Source organism: Thamnophis sirtalis, unplaced genomic scaffold, assembly GCF_051295495.1.
Source record: "Thamnophis sirtalis isolate CommonGarterSnake01/CBP01778 unplaced genomic scaffold, rThaSir2_p1.2 scaffold_3, whole genome shotgun sequence".
NCBI classification, from domain to species: Eukaryota; Metazoa; Chordata; class Lepidosauria; order Squamata; family Natricidae; genus Thamnophis; species Thamnophis sirtalis.
Window position 1 is genome coordinate 174,208,468 of NW_028261383.1, and position 25,006 is coordinate 174,233,473.

Genomic DNA, 25,006 nt, shown 5'->3' on the forward strand with positions numbered 1-25,006 from the left:
TAGCAGAGATAGCAATTGGTGGCCTAATACAAAAGGGACTTTCAATTTGGAACTTGACAATCCTGCGCCTTGTCCTTACTGAATCTTTCCTGTAAGAGGATGCAGGACTGGCCAGAACTACTAGCCCCAAAATCCCAAAATAATATTGGGACATGCCAACTCTTGCCCATTCTACCTATGCACCAATGCCAATACAATGCCCATTCACAAGCAAGTTCATGATATCAATGCTAAATAAATGGGTGTAGAATCCTACCCTTATTTTAATAAACTCATGAATGTACAATCTTCCCAATGAAAATAATGTTAACATTTCCCAGATGAAAGCAGCTTAGAAAGGACATGATTCTATTGTGCAAGGCATTGCATCTTTCTCTTATTTTTCATTCTGGTGAATCATTCTCCACCTTTCTCCCTGGAAAAAAATCTCCTTGTATCATGAACCTGGTGATGCAGTGGTTAGAATGCAGTATTGCAGCCTGACTCTGCCCACAGCCTCAAGGTTGACTCAGCCTTCCATCCTTCTGAGGTTGGTAAAATGAGGACTCAAGATTGTTGGGGGCAATATGCTGACGTTATAAACCACTCAGAGAGTGCTGTAAAGCACTCTGGGGTGGCGTATAAGTCTAAGTGTTATTGCTATCCTGTTTTCTCATTCAAGACATTTAATAACCAAATGAGGTAGATCTTATGGAACTCCAAGCTCGTATGCATGATCCACTCTCTTATAGATAAGGTGGACCGTAGCGAACATACCACTAAAAACTCTATAGTGTGGCAAAACATCCACTGTCCTTGGCACTTCATTTGAAGAAGTATCTTATAAGAACTTCCAAGAGGAACCAAAAAACCCGTGACCCGTCAAAACCGCGCTCGACTAAGCCGCACCCGATTAAACCGCGTCGCTGATGTCATCAACAGGGCGACAACAGCCAGCGCGGAGAAAGAAGGGCGCTTTAAATAGCGCTTTGAAAGCAAGCCGATTCAAGTTAAGGTAAGGGTTAGGTTTAGGGTTAGGTTAAGGGTTAGGTTAAGGGTTAGGTTTAGGGTTAGGTTAAGGGTTAGGTTTAGGGTTAGGTTAAGGGTTAGGATTAGGTTTAGGGTTAGGTTAAGGGTTAGCTTTAGGGTTAGGTTAAGGGTTAGGATTAGGTTTAGGGTTAGGTTAAGGGTTAGGATTAGGTTTAGGGTTAGGTTAAGGGTTAGGTTTAGGGTTAGGTTAAGGGTTAGGTTTAGGGTTAGGTTTAGGGTTAGGTTTAGGGCTAGGTTTAGGGTTAGGTTAAGGGTTAGGATTAGGTTAAGGGTTAGGTTTAGGGTTAGGTTTAGGGTTAGGTTAAGGGTTAGGATTAGGTTTAGGGTTAGGTTAAGGGTTAGGTTTAGGGTTAGCTTTAGGGTTAGGTTAAGGGTTAGGATTAGGTTTAGGGTTAGGTTAAGGGTTAGGATTAGGTTTAGGGTTAGGTTAAGGGTTAGGTTAAGGGTTAGGGTTAGGTTTAGGGTTAGGTTTAGGGTTAGGTTTAGGGTTAGGTTTAGGGTTAGGTTAAGGGTTAGGTTTAGGGTTAGGTTAAGGGTTAGGTTTAGGGGGCTTAGGTTTAGGTTTAGGGGTTAATTTTAGGTTTAGCGTTTACAGCGTGCTTCTGTCTCTGCGCTGTTGTCGCCCTGTTGATGACGTCAGCTACGCGGTTTAGTCGGACGCGGTTTAGTCGAGCGCGGTTTTGTGGTGGAACCCAAAAACCCCTGCCTTACTTGCAATGAGGTCTACTGAATGAGGTACTTTTCTCAAATGGAAGTGCCAATTCCCAAATTGATTACCTCTTGTAGGTAACTAAAACTGAAGTAGCACTCTAGTCGGACAAAAACAAACCTCCCATTTCCGAGCATTCATTTTTTGCAGTGCCTCTCCCCGCCTGCCCCCCTGTATCAATCTACTTCTAGTATCCCTACAATTGCGGCAGATACTCAGATGATAAGTCTTTCAAGGATGTGACTCAAAATTCTAAAAGTCATATTATTGTATCGACGATTACAGCTTTCTTCAACATATATATATATATATATAAGTGTGACCTTCCTCCCACACTTGGGCATACCAGGGGTTGTGACTTTAAGTATATATATATATATATATATATATATATATATATATATATATATATATATATATATATATATATATATATATATATATATATATATATATATATATATTTTGCTGGAAATAAGGGGAACTGTAATTTAACACTTCCAGAGGACATCAGATTAGAAAAGCTCTTAAAAAGTGACAGTGGAACAGGTCTGTCCCCTTCCCATTCATGGCTGTGATCCTCTCAAATGCAACTGGTTGGTGTGAGAATATTGCATAGAAGCAGGGGACAAGGATTTTGGTTCATCTGAGAAGAGATGGCAACGTGTCCAGATGTGAGAGATGTGGGAAAAATAGGTTTTCAAAGTGACTCAACCCTAACAGCTTTCAGGATTTTGAACCCACCCCAGAACAATGTGAAAGATTTATTCCTGAAATCCATGTTGCCCTTGCTCACTTAGCTTTGCCAATCATGTTGGCTGTGACCAGTGGTGGGATTCAGCCGGTTCACACCTATCCGGGAGAACCGGTTGGTAACTTTCTAAGCAGTTCGGAGAACCGGTTGTTGGAAGAAATCTCCTTTTGTTTTTTTTCCCCACTTTACAGGGCTAATCCTGTAAGGAAGGCAGGAAGGAAACATTCTGGTGTTGTTTCTAGCCTAATCTTCATTGCTCTGCTTACAGAAACTGCCTCTCCGGTTAACCCTTATTATCATTGTAACAACTAAAGCGAAGTGCCCATCGACCTGAGTGACATTGACTTGGCCACACCCACACAATCACATGACCACCGAGCCCCGCCTACCCAGCTGGTCATTAGGGCAGAGAACCGGTTGGTAACTTATTTGAATCCCACCACTGGGTGTGACAGAATGCAGGACTCCACAGCCTTCTCCCGTAGGATTCTTCCAGATGGGTACCAGGTTACCCATCTTGAACGGGAAGATGAAGTGGAGCATTTATTGAGACACTGGCAAAGGGGAAATTTGTGAGAAGAGAATCTGTGGACTGAAAAGATCTATAGCCCCCCATCCTGCCTTTTCCAACATAAAGGGAAAAAAAAACCGAATGCCCAACTGCAACGTAATTCAGCTGGTCATAAATAAAAGAGGAGAGCAATGCAACGCAGAGCCCACAGAAATCCCGAATGCATGGCTTCAAGGACCTTAATTGTGGCAACAGTTGCTGCTATAGCTACTGCAAATATCTCAAAACGAGTAGAAATATGTACACACCATATTAGGGGGTCTCAGCAAAGTGCTTCGATGGTTACCAGAAAATAGTAGCCCTTGTAATGTATTCCAACATTCTCTGCTCCCTCAGAATAGAAGGGAATGGGAATAAAATGGGAGAGGCTTCAATTCCGCCATAGTTCCGTCCACGTAGAGGCTGCAACCTAGCCTTATAAGTTAAAAACAGTCAAATGTGCAAAATATACAGACAGTTTCCATAGGTACAGAGACAAGTAAAGTGGGTCTGGGCTAAAATGCAAATACCAGGGGCTCCAGCACCCCTATAAGGTTCTAGGAGGAATGGAAGCGGGGAGAGTCGAAAGGAATTCATCATTGCAAATAGAAATGCTAAACGAAGAGTGGAGAATCTATTGGCCAAAGTCCTCGGAAATTCAGACATTCCCGTTTCTGAACATCTGCAGAAGAAAATCGGTGGACTCCAGGGAATAATCACAGATATCCTAGTGCCGTCAAAATGAATTGTCTCTGAATGTATTTCCTCCCGTATTGAAAACTGCTAACAGGAGTTGTTAGGGCTATTTATCAAAGGTCAACCCATTGACATCTGCCAATCATGGCTCATTTTCCGCTAAATTGTGATGTGGCTGTTAACATGTCACGGTTCTTGTGTTCAGTTGTTGGGGACAAGATGCGTATGCAGGAGGTGGCTCAGAAGCATGTCTGTTTGAGACCATCTCTGCAAATTCCAGAATGTGGGCAAGACAAAAAATAATTTCCTCCAAGAGGTCACTTCCCCCCCACCCGCCCCACAACCAAGGCCTTCGCAGGATAAACTTGGTTGTTAGTGAGCAAGTTGGCTCTTGTTCATGGAGACGTTTGTACTTTTGACCAAGGTGGCCCGGACCCAATCATTTCAAACACCCTCTTAGCTCTCCATTTCACAGCAATTACCGTAGGATACTCCCACCTTTGCTGCCCTTCCAACACCCTTCTTGTGAGCTAGGTGCCCTGCACTTTGGCGACACAAGGTCCTCCTTCATCTAGATGTTACTCCCAGAGCCTGCTTCATGTTCTCATAGACGACGTAGCTGATGCTCACGGCAGGAATAACCTTCATGAAATTGGGGGCGATGCCACGGTAGAGACCCAGGACCCCTTCCCGGGAAAGGATGTTTCTAAAGAGACCCAGCATGGTTAGCTGTGGTGCACCTTCGATGGATGCTGCAGTGAGAGTGTGAAAAAAAAGAGGAAAGATTAGTAGGACGCCTGGCACAACATACCCGGTAAACCAGTTCAGACACTCTTGTTTGAATAGGATCACAGGTCCTACATGGCTCAGACTCAAACCCATGGGAAAGAGCCTGAAAGTGCAGAGGCAGAGAAGGACAGACAGATCAAGGCTTGAAGTATTGCATGCCAGAATTCGAACAGGACCTAAAGATAATCTCATAGAATTGAATTGAATTTTATTATTTGTATGCCGCCCTTCTCCGGGAAGGACTCAGGGCGGCGAACAATTCAAAAAGGGAAAAGGGGGAACATAAAACAGAATACAGATAATTAAAATAAGCAAGAATCACGCAACCATACAAGTCGATAGGGGAGGGAACTCATCAACCCCAGGCCTGCCGGCAAAGCCAGGTTTTGACGGCTTTTCGGAAGGCCTGGAGAGAGGTGAGGGTCCGAATCCCTGTGGGGAGTTCGTTCCAGAGGGTCGGAGCTGCCACAGAGAAGGCCCTCCCCCGGGTAGTAGCCAGGTGGCATTGGCTAGTTGATGGAACCCGGAGGAGGCCAACCCTGTGTGATCTAATGGGTCTTTGGGAGGTAATTGGCAGCAGGCGGTCTCTCAAGTACCCAGATCAATTGGGACAGAACCTAGAAACTACGTCTAGATTCTCAGAGTCAATGCTCATTGTTTGTATAATAAATTATAAAACCTGAAATAAAGAAAACAACCTGATTTCTATTAGTTCTAGCTCCTCGTGTTGAAAACCGATTCCTCCTTTTTCCTGGAGGAACAGACAACCATAAACATACATGTCAGATTTGGAGACCTGCTAATTTTAACCCGACTGAGCCCCAGGATGAAAATTTTATTTACTTTTACCTATCCCATTTTCCTTCTCATTGTCTTTCCCACTAATCTCCCCTATGTCTACTCCTCTGTTACTAAGATTGCATGCTTAATTATCTTCCCTGTTATGATTAAGGTAAAGGTTCCCCGTGCACATATGGGCTAGTCGTTCCTGACTCTAGGGGGCGGTGCTCATCTCCGTTTCAAAGCCAAAAGAGCCAGCGCTGTCCGAAGACGTCTCCGTGGTCATGTGGCCGGCACGAGTAAATGTCGAAGGTGCATGGCATGCTGTTTTCCTCCCACCAAAGGTGGTTCCTATTTTTCTACTTGCATTTTTACATGCTTTCCAACTGCTATGTTGGTAGAAGCTGGAACAAGTAACAGGAGCTCACTCTGTTACATAGCAATAGGGATTTGAACTGCCAGCCTTTCTGATCGACAAGCTCAGCATCTTAGTCACTGAGCCACCATATCCCTCCTGTTATGGTTATCCCACCTATAATGGCTGTCAACCTTCCCCATTGAGGATGCTCCTTTCTTACCTTGTGCCTGCATCCGGGTGCGCACCAGGGCTAGGGGATAGCTGGCAATTTGGCCACAAGTACTGGAGACGGTGCCACAGGCCAAGAGGACCAAAACTCCTGGGTCAGCGGTGTTCTTGCTGTACTTCTGTAACCAGGTGTTCTTCAGTGTCTTTGTTGAGAAATGTGAGTAAGGGCATAAGGTGATCTGGGCATCAAAAGCTGAGCACAAATAAATTGCAGAAAAGGGAGGGAAGCCAAATAGGAACCCCCTTTTTCCCGTGAATAAACACTCTTCTAAGTATGAATAACGAATCCTCGAAAAGTGTTCTAAAGAAAGAGCGTGTCAGCCTAGCCTCTTCCTTGGATAACTCCCTTATTCTTTGAACCCACACCAGAGGTGGGTTCCTACCGGTTTGATAGAACCGGTTCGTCAAATCTACCGAACTGGTTAGAAGAGGTTCCACCAGTGGACCCGGAAAGCAGGCCACACCTACAGAAGAGGTTCCAAAATTTTTTGAAACCCACCACTGACCCACACCCAGCCACTGACCTCATAAACAGCCAGATCGATACCAGCATAGGGGATAATGCCCAAAATATTTGGTAGGTAGCCCTTGTAAAAGGCAGGGATTCCTTCCTTCCGTAGGATCTGTCTGGCACAGTGTGCCACCCCTGAGTACTGGCCTGTCTTGCCGAGGGCCAATCGTGTCTTCATAACCTAGTGGGAAGAAAAAATTAATGAATCCGATGTGAAACCAGAAAACAGTCTCGGTGCCTGCAATCTGTTTCTTCCAATTTTACATCTTCCTTGCAGCTACTTTCAAGAGTCTTCTGCAAGTGGTTAGTTCAAAAACGTAGCATACATTTTCTTTTTCCTGGTGGTTTGTAGGATGTCAATTATAAAAATAGATTGGCCCAGATCATTTTGATTATGATCCATCTCATGCTACTCTCGGTGAATGGGGTTTCCTACCTCTGCAAAAAAGAAATGGCTTTTCCAGTTGTCAATCCAATTGTCTCTACCTAAACTGACAGTGTTTTTCTATTGTTTTGTTTCGTCCCTCAGATCACGTACTTAAAAATTTCTAATTAGGAAAAAAAAAAACATTAAGCAATCTATTCGATCTGAAATTGGTGGTACAAATTCTTTACTAGGCTAACATCTGAAATTGATAATGAATTGGAGGAGGATGCCCTTTCAGATCAATAGGCTTGCCGTGATAGGCATTCTGAATTCCTGTGAAAATGTGGAATAACCTAGCTCTGTTGGGAGTCATGATCTCCATTAAAAATCCATTTTTCAATCAGGAATACTTTAGGATACTGGATGCCTTTTGCATACTCAGGCTGTGGTGATGACCAAGATTACATATTATCAACTTTAGGTACTAACTTAGCTACTTTCAGTGGGAAAAAATGGAATTGGAACACAGGTCCTAAACTCCTATATCAATTACTGCATTGGCTGCCTCTGATAGTTATTTGGAAAACAATAATTAATCTAACCTTATGGCAGCCAAGTTAACCACAGAACACATATAAGCATTTTAGGAGTTTTGTCGATTAAAGATATATGTTTAAGCTATATTCAAGATGCCATTTTGATGATAGCATCTGAGTGTTAGAATCAGATGTCTAACACAGTGCAACATCCGTGGCTTTTTAAATACAGTGTATGTTTCGTGCTTCTTTTACTTAAATGCTAGATATGATTTTATGTTAGCTTATTTTACTGTTTCTATTTTATTGGTGTTTCTATTTATTTGTGTTATTGGTATTGTAGCTGTTATCATGTCTTGGAAATCACGATGACCAAAAGCAGATTAAAAATAATATGTACAAATCAACAAAAATTGGATTTTGGTCTGCTAATGCTGCTTCCTGGATAGCATTTAGCTAATATCCTGGATAAATTGGAAAGGAAGATTCACGACATATATCTCTGGTATTGGTATTAAGATCACTCTGTGTCCCTCTCCTTCCCAAACCAAGATAGAAAGCAGATGCCTTCTGAACTATTATCAATTCTGCCCGAATTTCCCCATGAATGTAAGGATGTGTTGAGAAGGAACAGCTCTGACATATCCATTCTTGCAACGCTCAACTTTCTCCTTACCGACATTATCTTTACGTAAACTACAAGTACATTTCAAATATCTTATCTCAGATTGGCATACTGGGCATATATATATAATATATGTATTTGTAACAAAAAAGGCAACAGTAAAAAAATATTGGGTTTCTGTCTGGATGGTCTCTTGTGACGAGCCTAATGACAGAGAGTGGAAGTGTGACCTTCCTCCCATACTTGGGCATACCAGGGGTTGTGACTTTAAGTGTGTGTGTATGTATGTATGTATGTATGTATGTATGTATGTATGTATGTATGTATGTATATATATATATATATATATATATATATATATATATATATATATATATATATATATATATATATATATATATATATATATATATATATATATATATATATATATATATATATATATATATATAGCATTCATTTTATATCAAAAAGGTATACTAGGACTGTACTAAGAAAGGTGCTAGAAAGGAATGGAACACATATATCCCATACATTATCCTGGTCATACCTGGAATGAACTGCATTTCTGAGCCTCTACCAGCAGTTTTAAGAAGGAATCCACAGTTAGGTAAATGCCCTCTCCTCTCCTCCCTACCAACCTTTGAGTAACTCTTGGTATGAGATTAAAATTGTATTTACTCTGGGCGGGAGCTTGACTGATTTATGTCATTACCTAAAGAAGCACATGCACTGTTAATATTATATAATAAAGTAAGCAGACTGAATGCCTATTCATCCTAACTAATAAATCATGGAAAAGTCATTTGGTAAAGTTTGGTTGGACACCATCCAAAACACCATTATTAGTACACTACGGCAAAACTACAATTCTTATATCCTTTATTCAAATGAATCTACTTAGTAGCAATAGCAGTAGCAATAGCAGTAGACTTATATACCGCTTCATAGGCCTTTCAGGCCTCTCTAAGCGGTTTACAGAGAGTCAGCCTATTGCCCCCAACAATCTGGGTCCTCATTTTACCCACCTCGGAAGGATGGAAGGCTGAGTCAACCCTGAGCCGGTGAGATTTGAACCGCTGACCTGCTGATCTAGCAGTAGCCTGCAGTGCTGCATTTAGCCACTGCGCCACCTTGGCTCTTAGGTGTAGCATCTGCTGAATAGTGTTCACGTTTGCCTGAAGCTCCGAATTTATCTACTTTACCTATTTTTTCCTATTGTTATCATCACAATGGGCCATATTTCCAATGATTCCCTTCATTTTTAAAATCTAAGCAATGTTCTGTGCTCATATTTTTGCACCTCTTCTGATTGGTCAGTTCATAATAAATGATAAGCATTCTGGAGATGCTTTTGTAAACTTGCAAAGTCCTCTACTTCCTCACGAGCTGATAGAAAAAGACTAAGAAAATTAGAAAGACATCTTTCTAAACCTAAACCTTTCTAAATTTTAGAAAGACCTCTTAGGAGACATCTAAGAAGATTATTGGGGAATAAAAGTACTAAATTGGAAATAAGTGCAGCGGAAGCCTAAACCTGACCCTGTGGTGATGGTCGGCTTGGACACATTCTTGGAATTTGCTCTACATGGGGCTACCCTTGAAAAGCGTTCGGAGACTACAGCTAGTCCAGAATGCAGCCGCGCGAGCGATATTGGGTGTACCGAGATACACCCATATTACACCTGTCCTCTGCAAGCTGCACTGGCTGCCTATTGGTCTCTGGACGCAATTCAAGGTGTTGGTTATTACCTTTAAAGCCCTACAAGGCTCAGGACCTGGATATCTGTGAGACCGCCTATTGCCATACACCTCCCAACAGCCAATAAGATCCCACAGGGTGGGCCTCCTTCGGATACCGTCAGCCGGACAGTGTCGGCTGGCGGGCCCCCGGAGGAGAGCCTTCTCTATGGGGTTCCACCACAAAACCGCGGACGACAAAATCGCGCTCGACGAAAGCGCGTATGTGACATCATCACAGCGCGACGAAAACATCGCGCTGTGATCGATAAATGTAAAAATAAAGCGAAAACCTTACCCTAACCCCCCCAAACCTAACCCTAAACCTAACCCTAAACCTAACCCTAAATCTAACCCTAAACCTAACCCTTAACCTAACGCTAAACCTAACGCTAACCCTTAACCTAACGCTAAACGTAACCCTAACGCTCTAAACCTAACCTTAACTCTTAACCTAACCCTAACCCTAACCCTTACCTTTATGTGAATCGGCGTGCTTTAATTTTATTTTTATTTCAATTTTTAATTTTTTTCGTCGCGCTGTGATGACGTCAAATGCGCGCTTTCGTCAAGCGTGCTTTTGTGGACCGCAGTTTTGACGGGTCACGCTCTATGGCTGCTCCGACCCTGTGGAATCAGCTACCCCCAGAGGTCCGGACCTTACCCACTCTCATGGCCTTCAGAAAAGCCGTTAAAACCTGGCTGTTCCGGCAGGCCTGGTGCTGTTGACCTCACTGTTGAGGTCCAGCCCCGATTAGAACGTATGTGTGTTGTGAATTTTAAGCTATTTTTTTACTTATTTTGCTTTTCTTTTTTTTCTTCTTTCGTTGTAAGCCGCCCGGAGTCCTCCGGGATTGGGCGGCCTATAAATTTAATAAATAAAATGAAATGAAATGAATTGTTTGAGGTGTATACATTTTGATTAAAAGGTCACTTGTTGGTAGAGGGAATGGCCTTCAGACGCCGTAGTACCAAAGAGGGGCAATTTTACCTCCATGGGGTAGATTATGGTCTGTGCGGTGGCCCCAGCCAATGAGCCAGCGACAAATCTCTCCTGTACCCTCAAAGTTTCCTGTTGCCCACGAATTGCTCGCTTTATCTGCAAAGAAAAACAAGAGATATAGTCAGGCTGGAGACTCCTCCATTTTCATCTCAGTTAACCGAGTAAGGGCAGCACGCATAAGAAATTACTACATTTTATATCAGGGGGAATATCGGGAATGGTATGTTGCTGCACTGGGATATCAGTTTTTTGCAGGGATTTCAGTAACAAGCAATGAAATCTTCACTATAACTTGACTAGATCAGTCGCTTCGTTTCGCTGAAATTTAGATTGAAGGAGAACAATGTTGGAACATATAGAATTTCGTGACCCGTCAAAACCGCGGTCCACTAAAGCGCGCCCGATCAAAGCGCGTACCTGACGTCATCAGCAGCGCGACAAATAAAATTAAAAATAAATTAAATTAAAATTAAATTAAAGCAAGCCGATTCACATAAAGGTAAGGGTTAGGTTTAGGGTTAGGTTTAGGGTTAGGTTAAGGGTTAGGGTTAGGTTTAGGGTTACGTTAAGGGTTAGGTTTAGGGTTACGTTAAGCGTTAGGGTTAGGTTTAGGGTTAGGTTAAGGGTTAGGCTTAGGGTTAGGTTTAGGGTTAGGTTTGGGGAGGTTAGGGTAAGGTTTTCGCGTTAATTTTAAATTTACTGCTCACAGCGTGCCGTTTTCGTCGCGCTGTGATGATGTCACGTACGCGCTTTCGTCGAGCGGGCTTTAGTCTACCGCGGATTTGTGGTGGAACCTAGAATTTTTGTTATTGATTAGTCTTCTTCTCAACTTTTTTCCCCAGGAGTTCAAGACATCACCCACCAGACTTCCTTCTCCTATTTTATTCTCAGAAGCGACTGAACTTGGCAATTTGTCCCAAAGCATCCAGTGAGATCCCATAGCAGAAAGCAGAGTTGAACCTGAGGACTCCCATTCCTAGTCAACCATCTAACTACTATTCTTTTTGCAACAGATTACCAAGGGAGAATACCAGACAGAAAGCATGGTATTTGGCTCTGAATAAACTTATAGTCCAGCTGTGACAGCAAGCTTGTAATCTGGGAGTCCTTCTGGATTCATGGTTCCTTTAAGAAGAGCGGATAGAAGCCTGGTTAAAAAAGACTTTGCTCACGTTTGGCTGATGCTTTTCAAAAACAGGGGACACTAGAAACTATCATCCTTTGCCTTGTTGTAAAGGATGGACAAGTACAATTTGTTTTTTTTAAAAATATACTTTTTTATTTTCCATTTTCATATAATCACATGTATACTATTACATAGCCAATATCCTATTGTATTAAGTAGTAATTACATCAGTTCCTCTTGCCATCAACACCCAGAAAGATAAAAACCCATTATTAGCTCTTCTGCTCTCCATACACCTCTTTCTTCTACCTCTCTCCTACCTCCTTTCTTCCCTCCATCCTCCTTTCCTACTCTACTTCCCCTTCCTTTCTCCTTCTCCTCTCTCTTCATTCCACTCCTCCTTATCCTCCTCATCTTCCCCCCTTACCCTCTCTCCTATCCCTGTCTTCCCATCTTTCTTCTCTCCTCTGTTTCCCACTCTTCCTCCCATTGGTGTATTTCAGCTTCCATATCAATATACTTAACATATCCTAGTTTTAAAGAAAAATAATCCAAAAAGATAAAAACCCATTATTAGCTCTTCTGCTCTCCATACACCTCTTTCTTCTGCCTCTCTCCTACCTCCTTTCTTCCCTCCATCATCCTTTTCTACTCTACTTCCCCTTCCTTTCTCCTTCTCCTCTCTCTTCATGCCACTCCTTCTTATTCTCCTCATCTTCCCCCCTTACCCTCTCTCCTATCCCTCTCTTCCTATCTTTCTTCTCCCCTCTGTTTCCCACTCTTCCTGTTATTGGTGTATTTCAGCTTCTGAGCAAATTCCATTCTATGTTGATGGCATTTATGCTTCCATATCAATATACTTAACATATCTTAGTTTTAAAGAAAAAAAATAAGAGAAGACAGTATACATGTGCAATCATATTACCTTAAAATCTAACACCCCTCGTCAAGCCTAATATACATCCCTCCCTCCCACCCTCCCCCAGCCTTCCCTCCCCCGACTTCCCAGAACCCATACACGGTATAAATCTTTAACAAAAACAGTCTAAAATATATTGGAAAAAAAGAATAAAAAGTTGATAACATCCTTACATTGAACTTAGCTCCTCCTTGCTAGGCTAACTTTAAACAATTTATATCATTCCTGATCTTAATCATAAGCTATCTGGAATTTCTTAGTCCCATATTTATTTTGTATATAATCGATCCATTTTTTCCCCAGTCTCGTTTATATCTCTCGTTTGAGTGGTCCTTAAGATATGCAGATGTACAATTTGTACTGTGGAGCTGCCACATTTGCAAGTTATGGCTGGTACAAAATATGCCATCCCAACTGAGAAGGGATGTCATCTACCATCATAACACCTCTACTTTTGAGAGCTGCAACGGTTGAGGCTTGCTTGTGGGTATTAAGTGTGCAGATCTGCGGACACCTTTCAAGTCCATACCTGCTCATAAGCCATGAACTTGATGGCAGATTCGGGTGCAATCTTGAGAACGTTGATGCCATTGCCCCGCCACAGCGAGCAGATGCCTCCCTCGTAAATCATGCCTTTCAGTCCACCAAGCACATTCATGCTGTTGTTCTTCGTTGCATGGACCTGCAGGAAAAGAGGCAGACACAATGTTAGTCCCTGCCTACTCTATGAGAAGCTCTAGCTGACGACATAAAACAAGAGTAACCATTTCATTTCATTTCATTTCATTTGTCTTGTATGCCGCCCACTCCCGGAGGACTCCGGGCGGCTCACAATAGACAAGGGAAAGGGGATAAATAGATAAGAGACCGCCTCCTGCCAATTACCTCCTCGCGACCTATAAGATCACACAGATTAGGCCTCCTTCGAGTTCCATCCGCCAGTCAGTGTCGACTGGCAACTACGCGGAGGAGAGCCTTTTCAGTAGTAGCTCCGACCCTTTGGAACGATCTCCCCGTGGAGATTCGTACCCTCACCACCCTCCAGACCTTCCGCACAGCCCTCAAGATCTGGCTATCTGGTCAGGCCTGGGGTTAAAGATTGTAATCCGTCCCCTCCCGAATGATGAATGTTGTTTCTATTTTAATTATGTATTGTTTCTATATGTCATTGTCTGTATTCCCTTCCCCATGAATTGTAAGCCGCCCTGAGTCCCCTCAGGGAAAAGGGCGGCCTATAAATAAACTTTTCAATTCAATTCAATTCAATAAGACAACACTTTAAAAAAGACGCAACATTCACAATTTCCGTGGGGCTGGATGTTTCACAAGCCCCCCGGCCTGCTGGAGCAGCCAGGGCTTGGTGGCTTTGCGGAAGGCCGGGAGGGTAGTAAGGGTCTGGATCTCCACGGGGAGGTCATTCCAGAGGGCTGGAGCTGCAACAGAGAAGGCTCTCCCCCGGGGAGTCGCCAGCCGACATTGGCCGGCAGATGGAATCCGGAGGAGACCTAACCTGTGTGATCGAATCGGTCTCTGGGAGGTAATCGGCAGGAGGCGGTCTCTCAGGTACCCAGGTCCGATGCCATGTAGGGCTTTATAGGTAGCGACCAGCACCTTGAAGCGGATTCAGAGACTAATGGGTAGCCAGTGCAGCTCGCCGAGGATAGGTGTGACGTGGGTGTACCTAGGTGCACCCACAATCGCTCGCGCGGCTGCATTCTGGACTAGCTGAAGTCTTCGAACACTCTTCAAGGGCAGCCCCATGTAGAGCGTGTTACAGTAGTCAACCATGTACTGTATGTGACAACATTGTACTGTTGGAGGGCTATTGGGGGTCTTTTAAGACGTGTAAAAATGGAGGCAATGTGAAAGACATATATGATATAACTCTTATAATTCTTACTCATCAAATCTCTTAACTGCAATACTGTTAAAGCTGAAAAAGAGGGACTGGCTATACGTTCATCTTCCAAATATTTAGAAAGTTGAGGCAGCCTCTGAATTATAGAATATAAAGAAAACATTAGCTATGTTTGTTGAAGTTAAGCCTCTGCATTCAAGGATGACAGGATGGAATGACACTTTGGGGGGGTATTACATGTGTTCATTCACAAGACCTCCTTAACCATTTGCCTGAAATGGTATAGGGTTTCCTGCCTGAACAGGGGGTTGGACTAAAAGACCTTCAAGTTCCCTTCCAACTCTTGCTATTCTGTTAACATTCAAGCCTCTTGTTGAGTCGTACTTTTGCTTCCACCTATCATTCAGCGTGCAATTCAGGTGGAGAAGACTACATTTCTTTTCTGTTAAAATCTTTGCTTTGATTGGCAGGTGGGCAGGCAGGCTGCTAAGAGCCCAGTTGTGCCAATGAGGAGGGAAGATGGGAAAAGTCATCCAGCACACAAATCAGTGGTGGGATTCAGCCAGTTCGCACCTATTCGGGAGAACCGGTTGGTAACTTTCTAAGCAGTTCGGAGAACCGACTGTTGGAAGAAATCTCCTTTTGTTTTTTTCCACTCTACAGGGCTAATCCTGTAAGGAAGGCAGGAAGGAAACATTCTGGTGTTGTTTCTAGCCTCATCTTTACTGCCCTGCTTACAGAAACTGCCTCTCCGGTTAACCCTTATTACATTGTCACAGCTAAGACGATGCGCCCATCGACCTGAGTGGTCTTGAGTTGGCCACGCCCACCCAGTCACATGACCACCGAGCCCCACCTACCCTGATGGTCATTAGGGCAGAGAACCGGCTGTTCAATTATTTGAATCCCACCGCTGACATAAAAGTATATTTTGGACAACTACTCACTACACCTATGAAGATAATTTCCCCAAAAGCCCCTGCCCCCCCCTTTTCCCTTTGCATTTGTCTCCCCAGGAATCGTTACTGCTTTCCAGGTATTGTTGCAAGGCATAACCCCACTCCCCTTTCTCAATCACAAATGCTTGTTAGCTCTTTGCCTGCATGAAAACTTTCAACCGATCCAACGGTGCAGTTCCGGTCCGAGAGACAGCGCCGGCCATAGCTCCAGCTATGAGTTGTTTCCACCACATCCCAGTTTTCTTCTCTTTCTCAGAAAACTCATCAGGAACAGTGAGGCATTCTCCAATGTCAAGGACCTATCAAGACAAGGGGGAAAAAAATAAGGGGTCAAGCACTATTGGGAGAAATACGCTAGAGGCAAAAGTAACGGGGCGAATATTCTAAAGGAAGTCATCTTCAATTTTCATTATACTGAACTCAACTCCTCTCATTGGTGTATTTCCGCTTCTGAGCAAACTCCATTCTATGTTGATGGTATTTATGCTTCCATATCAATATACTTAACATATCTTAGTTTTAAAGAAAAAAATAAGAGAAGACAGTATACATGTGCAATCATATTACTTTAAAATCTAACACCCCTCGTCAAGCCTAATATATATCCCTCCCTCCCTCCCACTCACCCCCAGCCTTCCCTCCCTATCAAACGCTATTGATAGGGTTATTTTATTGGGTTATTATACTGATCATCAAAATCCAAACAGATAAGGATGGGCAAATCAAATATTAAACAGCTGGAATTGAAGTCGAACCCAGGGTCAGAATATCCTGGGGAATCGCAACTCTGCATAACTGCTCAAAAAGCAAGTTCAATTCCCACCTTCCTGGTGAAGAAAGCTTACAGAACACTTTATTTCCATAAACCTTTTAACCAAATTAAGTCACTAGAAATGTATTCGTCTTCTCACATTCTGGCCTCTCTTTTTTCTCCACTGACAAGCAAAGGCTTCCTACCACGCGTGGCACGACAAAACCGCGCTCGACTAAAGCGCGCCCGATTAAACCGCATCGCTGACGTCATCAACAGGGCGACAACAGCCAGCGCGGAGAAAGAAGGGCGCTTTAAATAGCGCTTTGAAAGCAAGACGATTCAAGTTAAGGTAAGGGTTAGGTTTAGGGTTAGCTTTAGGGTTAGCTTTAGGGTTAGGTTAAGGGTTAGGGTTAGGTTTAGGGTTACGTTAAGGGTTAGGGTTAGGTTTAGGGTTAGGGTTAGGGTTAGGTTTAGGTTAAGGGTTAGGTTAAGGGTTAGGTTTAGGGTTAGGTTTAGGATTAGGTTTAGGGGGGTTAGGTTTAGGTTTAGGGGTTAATTTTAGGTTTAGCATTTACAGCGTGCTTCTGTCTCCACGCTGTTGTCGCCCTGTGATGACGTCAGCTACGCGGTTTCGTCGAGCGCCCTTTAGTCGAACGCGGTTTTGGGGTGGAACCCCTACCACGCACTGCTGTTGAGCCTTCCTACACTCCTGTTTCCAAAGATTTCTGAGTATGGAATTAACCGCATCCCAAGCCACATCAGGGGTTGTAAATCACAAATGAATGGTTGCATGGTTAGCTGATGACCTGTTGGAAATCCTGCTCAAAGGAGGTTAATATTGAAAGCACTGTGCTCAAGAACTCACGTAACTGAATAAAAAATGAAAACCAGGCCGGCACACATAATAAGACTATTTTGCGAGAAGCTATAAAAATGGCAGGGATTATCATATTAAAATAGTCATAAGCATCAATGTATATATCCTTATCTAAACTAGAAAAAAAAAACAGCCAAAACATCTTGGTCTTGGTCCTATCCTCCGCGAGCTGCACTGGCTGCCTATTGGTCTTCGGATACGCTTCAAGGCGCTAGTCGTCACTTATAAAGCCCTTCATGGTATTGGACCTGGGTACTTGAGAGACCGCCTGCTGCCGATCACCTCCACTAGACCGATTAGATCCCACAGATTAGACCTCCTCCGAATACCATCCACCGGCCAATGCCGACTGGCGACTACCCGGAGGAGGGCCTTCTCTGTGGCTGCTCCGACCCTCTGGAACGAACTCCCCGTGGAGATTCGAACCCTCACCACCCTCCAGGCCTTCCGCAAAGCCCTTAAAACCTGGCTGTTCCGATAGGCCTGGGGCTAAAGAGCTTTTGCCCCCTTCCTCGAATGGTATGGTTGTTGTGTATTTTTAAATTGTGTATTGTTATGTTTGTCTTTTTATCCCCTGTCTGTACCCCCTTCCCTGACCGAATTGTGAGCCGCCCTGAGTCCCCTTCGGGGAAAAGGGCGGCATATAAATGAAATAAATCCAATCTAAATCCAAATCCAATCCAAAAACATCTTGGTCTCTGCCCATTGGTCCTTTCTGTGTTGGCATTAATCCTTAGAGGTTTCCTTAGTCATACTTTTTTCCCTTTTCTCAACATCACGGGTTTAAAGTCTTTTTACCTGCTCCTTTTAAGTATGAAAAATAAAGTAATCCAAAAGGAGAAACTAGAGACCGAATCAACGTAAGATTATAAACTGAATTGTGTAAATAAGAATGCAGCCCATACTTTGAACTCTGCAAATTCAAAACATTGCCTTCCCAGCCAAAATGTTCCTTAAAAAACACTAAATGTAGCTTCTAAGGCAAAACAACCAATTCATTTAACGTTACTTTTCATTTTAAAGGCCCTGGAAAATGCACAGGTCTACTGGGAACAGAATGATACAGTGCAGCTGGGATAGTAAATTGATTCAATAGCAGCAACATAAAAGACCAGAAAAACCAGATTAAAATATCTTCTCAATTAGGCAGCTCACAGATGACCTAGGGCAAGAATAGATTCCCGGGGTTATCTTGAGGATAAAATGTTATTATGGTAAGCTCCTTGGAGGAAAGGCAGAATAAAAACACTGTATAACAAACCCAATGAATTTATTCCAATCAACTGCAAAAATTACATAATTTATGCAAAGAATAACACAAAGAAACCAGTTGCTTCAGTGTTTAGCAGAAAGTGCAGAGGATAGAGGTGGCATACAGAGATCATGTGTTTGTAGGGTCTGATTAAAAATGTAAGGGGTCTTAAATATCTCTAGCTGGCAATTATTATGCAAAATAATTCCACCAGTTCTAATCTATATAGATTTGATTGACGGGGGGGGGGAAACAAAACACAACAGAAGAGAACATAACAGATCCTCAATACTTGAGCTGGATTATGAGAAGATTGGGAGAAATTATGATGATGTAATACTAGAAAAGTACAATCGGATTTACTCAAAGAATCTTCAATCTATTTAATAGACTCGAATGAATGAATGAATGAATGAATGAAAATATATATATATATATATATATATATATATATATATATATATATATATATATATTTCATATATATATGAAATAGATCTATACTAGTCTTCCTTTATTTATTTATCAGCACAAATAAAAACACAAATATAACAAAAGGCAACAGTAAAAATATTGGGTTTCTGTCTGGATGGACTCTTGTGACGAGCCTAATGACAGAGAGTGGAAGTGTGACCTTCCTCCCACACTTGGGCATACCAGGGGTTGTGACTTTAAGTATATACCTCCCACCCTGGCTGGCTGATAAAAGGAGTCGTTCTCTGTAGCTCAAATGGTTAACTCCCTGCCTGGGAGGCAATAGAGCACAGGTTCGAATCCCAGTAAGGCTATGGCTAGCTGATGAGAGCTAAATAGCTTGAAATAGATCTATACTAGTCTTCCTTTATTTATTTATCAGCACAAATAAAAACATATATATATATATAAGATTTTTACAACCCCTGGTAAGCCCCAATTATGGGAGGAAGCTAACTGCTTCCATCATCTGTCAATCAGCTTGTCACAAGAGTCCATCACAACAGAAACTCAATATTTTTATTATTGCCTTTGTTATATTTGTGTTTTTTTATTTGTGCTGATAAATAAATTTATTTATTTATTTATCAGCAGAAATAAAAAACATATATAGATAGATATATAGATAGATAGATAAATATAGATAGATAGATAGATAGATAGATAGATAGATAGATAGATATAGATATAGATATAGATATAGATATAGATATAGATATAGATATAGATATAGATATGTATTGTGTCATGTATTGGGTTCGATTCCCAGTAAGGGCATGGCTAGCTGATTAGAGCTAAATAGCTTGAAATAGATCTATACTAGTCTCCCTTTATTTATTTATCAACACAAATGCAACACACACACACACACACACACACACACACACACACACACACGTGTATTTAGTGTCACAACCCCTGGTATGCCCAAATATGGGAGGAGGCATACTGCTTCCTTTCTCTGTCTATCGGCTCATCACAAGAGACCATCCAGACAGAAACCCAATATTTTTACTGTTGCCTTTGTTACATTTGTGTTGCATTTGTACTGATAAATAAATCTGATCTATACTAGTCTCCCTTTATTTATTTATCAGCACAAACACAACACACACACACACACACACACACACACACACACACACACACACATATATATATTAAAGGGGCAAAACAGACTCAAGTGCTGCTTTTTTATTTACCAACACCAGAAGCAGGAATTAATTCTGCACGGAGCCCAGTTTCTATAAACAGGCCTCCTGCCAAGGTCCCTGTATTCCTCTTTTATGATGAGCTACAAGACGTAAACAGAATCGAAGGGGCTCAGTGGGGCAAAAGAACTAGAAGCCTCAGCAATCTGGCGTGCAGAGCAAAAGAAGAAAATTCCTGCAGAAGGAAGCACCCGCCTGACCTACCAGATCAAAGTCTCCCACGATGGACTCCAAGCCTTTGCCTTGTCGATGGTCAGCCTCCCAGAGTTTTACCAGGGTCAGCAGCTTTGCATCCCCATGGATCCCTGAGCCACTGGGGCCCTTCCTGATAGAAAAAAGCTTTTCCATGATGGGTAAAAGGATAGGCCAGATGAGGAGAAGGCAAGAAGAAGGGACGCAGCCAAGCCCTCCAGCAACCTCCTAATGGGATTGAAGAGCTAAAAGTGGATGGGGAGGGACTTGAAAGAGCCGGTCCTATCGGCATTTGCGGATTATATGATGGGAAATGGACCTGCTCCGATCCGAGCAGGAAATCAGAAGCTGAGAAAGGACCAGATCTTTGGGAAAGGATGGACTTTTCAAACATTTTGATGCGGAAGAAGGCGAATTCAAGTGAAGCCTGGCTCCCACCAAACAGAATGTAGAGCAGTGTTTCTCAACCTTGGCAACTTGAAGATGTCCGGACTTCAACTCCCAGAATTCCCCAGCCAGCATTCGCTGGATGTCCGGACTTCAACTCCCAGAATTCCCCAGCCAGCATTTGCTGGCTGGGGAATTCTGGGAGTTGAAGTCCGGACATCTTCAAGTTGCCAAGGTTGAGAAACACTGATGTAGAGTATAATTCATTTGACATTTTCCTAACTTTGAAATAAAAGGACATTGCACTCTTTTTTTTCATTTTAACACAATGTTATCCATTGAAATGGGGCTTTGCAGGAAACCTTCCCATGGATTGCATACAGATCCTATACATCTCCCCAAGCCTCTCAGCAGATAAGGGGATACCATTGGTAACATGAGCTGTCTTTAGGTCTCCATTCTATTCCAATCAATAAACTCCTCATTATTTTCTGTGAATAAAGACTGGAATTCCAACCATCTTCTATCCTTATTAATCTCAAAGTACAACACAAAACAGAAGAATACTTCTGCTGAGATCAGATGATCAGACATCCCAAGTTTTCTAATACAATCCTGGTTTAGGGTAAATTCCCTGTCCCCCAAAGTAGGAAAACATTAGTTTCCAGGAATACATCCAGCAATAGCAGGATAAGTAGCAGGAGATTAGCAATAGCAATAGCAGTTATTTATTTATTTATTTATTAGACTTATATACCGCTTCATAGGGCTTTCAGCCCTCTCTAAGCGGTTTACAGTCAGCACATCGCCCCCACAGTCTGGGTCCTCATTTCACCCACCTCGGAAGGATGGAAGGCTGAGTCAACCTTTGAGCCGGTGAGATTTGAACCGCTGAACTGCAGATAACAGTCAGCTGAAGTGGCCTGCAGTAGTGCACTCTAACCGCTGCGCCACCTCGGCTTCAGCTGCAAGGCCATCAGATGATTAATACCAGCCACAATGCAGGAAATAGTTTCCATTTCAACACTTACTGAGCTGATAGCTATCGTTTTTTGGGGGCAGCAAATGTCTGAATTTAATTTATTCCATTTGATAAGGCAAATGCTATACCCTGGATGGTCAGTAGATGGCAGCAGCTGGTGTTCTTTATATCTCACAGCTGCCATTTAGTGGATGCTGTAGCCTAGATATTTGCAGCCCTTATTGTGCCTGTTAGAGTAGTTGATGTTTTGGATTAATACGGCAGTAATAAACATATGCAGATTAATGGTTTTTACCCTTGGAAATCTAGTCATCGTGTGTTGAGTTTAATTTAAAACACATGATGGTTGGTAGATTCTACTTGACCTATCCTAGAAAACTTCTACTTTCTCTCTACTCAGCACATCTGCTACAGATGACTTTGCGTTTAAATATAAACTTTAATCTGCCCTATTTCAATCAACCGATGAGATTAACACAGCGAGAAGATAGAGAACCTTGGCTAAGAGCCAGCCCAGAGATAACAAATTTTTTCAGATCCTCTTTTTCCTAGAGGATCCTCAGAGGGACATACGTATTTGGAAACCCAGATCAAAGGCAAATGTAACCTTTGAAATGGATACACGGAAGTTTTGGCATGTTGTAAAAAAGAGTTTTCAGGCTCCATCACAAAGATCACAAAAGTTGCGCAAGTCAAATAGCGCTCCTTCCAAGGCAGAGGAATTCCTACTAATCAAAACCAAAGATAAAAATCAAGGCTTGGCCCCTTCCCATACCAGAAGAATTCTGCTGGGAAGGATCTATCCAAATGAAATCTCTTGCCCACGGCAAAGAATGAATTTGAATTGAATTGAATTGTTTATTTGTATGCCGCCCTTTTCCCTGGGGGGACTCAGGGCGGCTCACAATCAAAAGGGAGGGGGGGGGACAGACTTTTACATATAGGACAGTACATGATTAAAACGCAACATTCATACCATTCGGGCGGGTTACAGTCTTTAGCCCCAGGCCTGACGGGATAGCCAGGTTCTAAGGGCTGTGCGGAAGGTCTGGAGGGTGATGAGGGTACGAAGCTCCACGGGGAGATCGTTCCATTGGGTCGGGGCAACCACCGAGAAGGCTCTCCTCCGCGTGGTGGCCAGTCGGCATTGGCCAGCAGATGGAACTCGGAGGAGGCCTAAACGATGAGATCTAATGGGTCGTGTGGAGGTGATCGGCAGTAGGCGGTCTCTCAAGTACCCAGACCCACTACCATGAAGGGCTTTATAGGTGGCAAGTAGCACCTTGAAGCGTATCCGGAGATCAACAGGTAGCCAGCGCAGCTCGTGGAGGATAGGTGTTACGTGGGTGAAACGAGGTGCACCCACAATCGCTCGCGCGATTGGCCTCTGCTACACAAGTGAGACCATCAGATGGCTTGACTATTAAAGGATCTTTGTTCAATTTTCCAAAAGAAAAGAAAGAATAACATTCCAAGCATGCGGTCAGGGAAAAACCCTCACAATTCCAGATGGAACAAAACTGATTGGCGGGGGGGAATGGAAGAAAAAAGAGATGGTTTAAATCAAAGGCAATATCTCACACACCAAATACGGGTAGTCTTTTACTTACAACCACAATCGAGCCCAAAATTTCTGTTGCTAAGTGAGACATTTATTAAGTGAGTTTTGCCCGATTTATGTCCTTTCTTGCCACAATTAGATTCGAACTTATATACAGCTTTATGGCCCTCTCTACGCCGTTTACAGAGTCAGCGTATCGCCCCCAACAACAATCCGTGTCCTCATTTTACCCACCTCAGAAGGATGGAAGGCTGAGTCAACCTTGAGCCTGGTGAGATTTGAGCTGCCAAATTGTAGGCAGATGGCAGCCAGCAGAAGTAGCCTGCAGTACTGCACTCTAACCACTGCGCCACCATAGCTTAGTTGTTAAGCATATCGCTACAGTTGATAAGTTGGTTGTTAAGTTAATCGATTTCCCCATTGACTCTGCTTGTCAGAAGGTCACCGAAGGTGATCACGAGGGACACAGAACAGTCATAAATATAAACCAGTTGCCAAACATCTGAATGTTGATCATAGGATTATGGGAGTGCTGCCAAGGTTGAAACTCTGAAGAACGGCCGTAAGTCACATTTTTCAGTGTTGTTGTAACTCTGGACGGTTAGTAAATGAAGTGTAAGTTGAGGACTACATGTATGACTTCTGTCTCCCTGTTGCTGCTTTCTACCTGGCCCTCTAGCTGAAGCCCACTTCCCTCCCTCCTCACACTTCTATCATGCAAAGGCATACCTCCCTCACCCCTTGTTCCTTCTCCATCCTAATTTCCCTCTAGTCACATAATTTCCTCCACAAGTAGATTCAGTTCCCGTGGGTGGGAACTGAATCAGTAAGTTAAAAACCACAAGGAAAAAGTTTCAGGCCAGACATCAGGTGAAACCCTCACTACAGAGTTCAAAGCTGTAAGCCGGTGGAACAAGGAACCACACGAAGCAGTCATTCTCCTTTTGTTGGAGGTTATTCTACTAATAATCACTGACTGACTGACTGAGATGGGAGGCCATAGAAATTAAATAAATAATGTCCTGAGAGGACATTGATGATATCTAAAGTCCCTTCCACCCAGGGGTGGGTTTCAACCGGTTCGCGGCGGTCCCTGCGAACCGGTTGGTCGCCGAACCCGGAAGTAAGTAACTTCCGGGAATGGCGAAGGGCGCGCCCGCCCGCCCACGGTCCTTACCCATTTTTGACAAGTTCTGCGCTTCCACGCATGCGCAGGACGCATACAGCGCCTGCGCGATCGTCCAGGAGCAGCTGGAGCATCGCACAGACGCTAGTACGCATGCGTGCACCGCGCGCATGCATGAGGACGCCGTCGTCCCCGTTCCAACTGAACCGGTTGGAACGGGGCGAGAAACCCACCCCTGCTTCCACCCTATGATTTCGTTGGTTCACCGACAAATGTGCGCTCGACAAAAGCGCGCCGACAAAAACGCGGCAACAAAAAAACGTGAGTTCGAAATCGCGCCGATGAATGAGTGTAGAAGCGCGCCGACAACAGCGCGCCAACAAAAGCGCGCCTTCAGTGAACAAGTAATAACAACCAAATAACTCTAACCCTAACCCTAAACCTAACCCTAAACAGAACCCTGAACCTAACCCTTACCTTAACTGAAATCGCGCTTTTGTGGGCGTGGTTTTGTCGCCGCGGTTTCGTCGGCGCGCTTTTGACGTGCGTGCATTTGTTGGGTCACGGATTTTGTTTACATTCTATGTTTTTGTATAGAAAGGCCAACTGAGTAAATCTGTTCCCTTTTTCTGGCACTGCATGTCCATCTTTAA

General features: G+C 43.2%; 1 protein-coding gene across 1 annotated transcript in view; it reads right to left on the reverse strand.

The window, feature by feature from the left end:
- Positions 1–2,194: 2,194 nt before the first annotated feature.
- SLC25A23 (solute carrier family 25 member 23) overlaps positions 2,195–25,006 on the reverse strand; it is a 54,261-nt gene continuing 31,449 nt past the window's right edge. Inside the window, exons 5-10 of the mRNA XM_087710986.1 lie at positions 15,678–15,836; positions 13,250–13,402; positions 10,664–10,771; positions 6,418–6,585; positions 5,886–6,036; positions 2,195–4,490 (exon numbers count right to left, since the gene is read on the reverse strand). Coding sequence (XP_087567112.1) covers positions 4,306–4,490; positions 5,886–6,036; positions 6,418–6,585; positions 10,664–10,771; positions 13,250–13,402; positions 15,678–15,836 — 924 coding nt within the window. The 3' untranslated portion in view covers positions 2,195–4,305. The remainder of the gene's footprint in view (positions 4,491–5,885; positions 6,037–6,417; positions 6,586–10,663; positions 10,772–13,249; positions 13,403–15,677; positions 15,837–25,006) is intronic.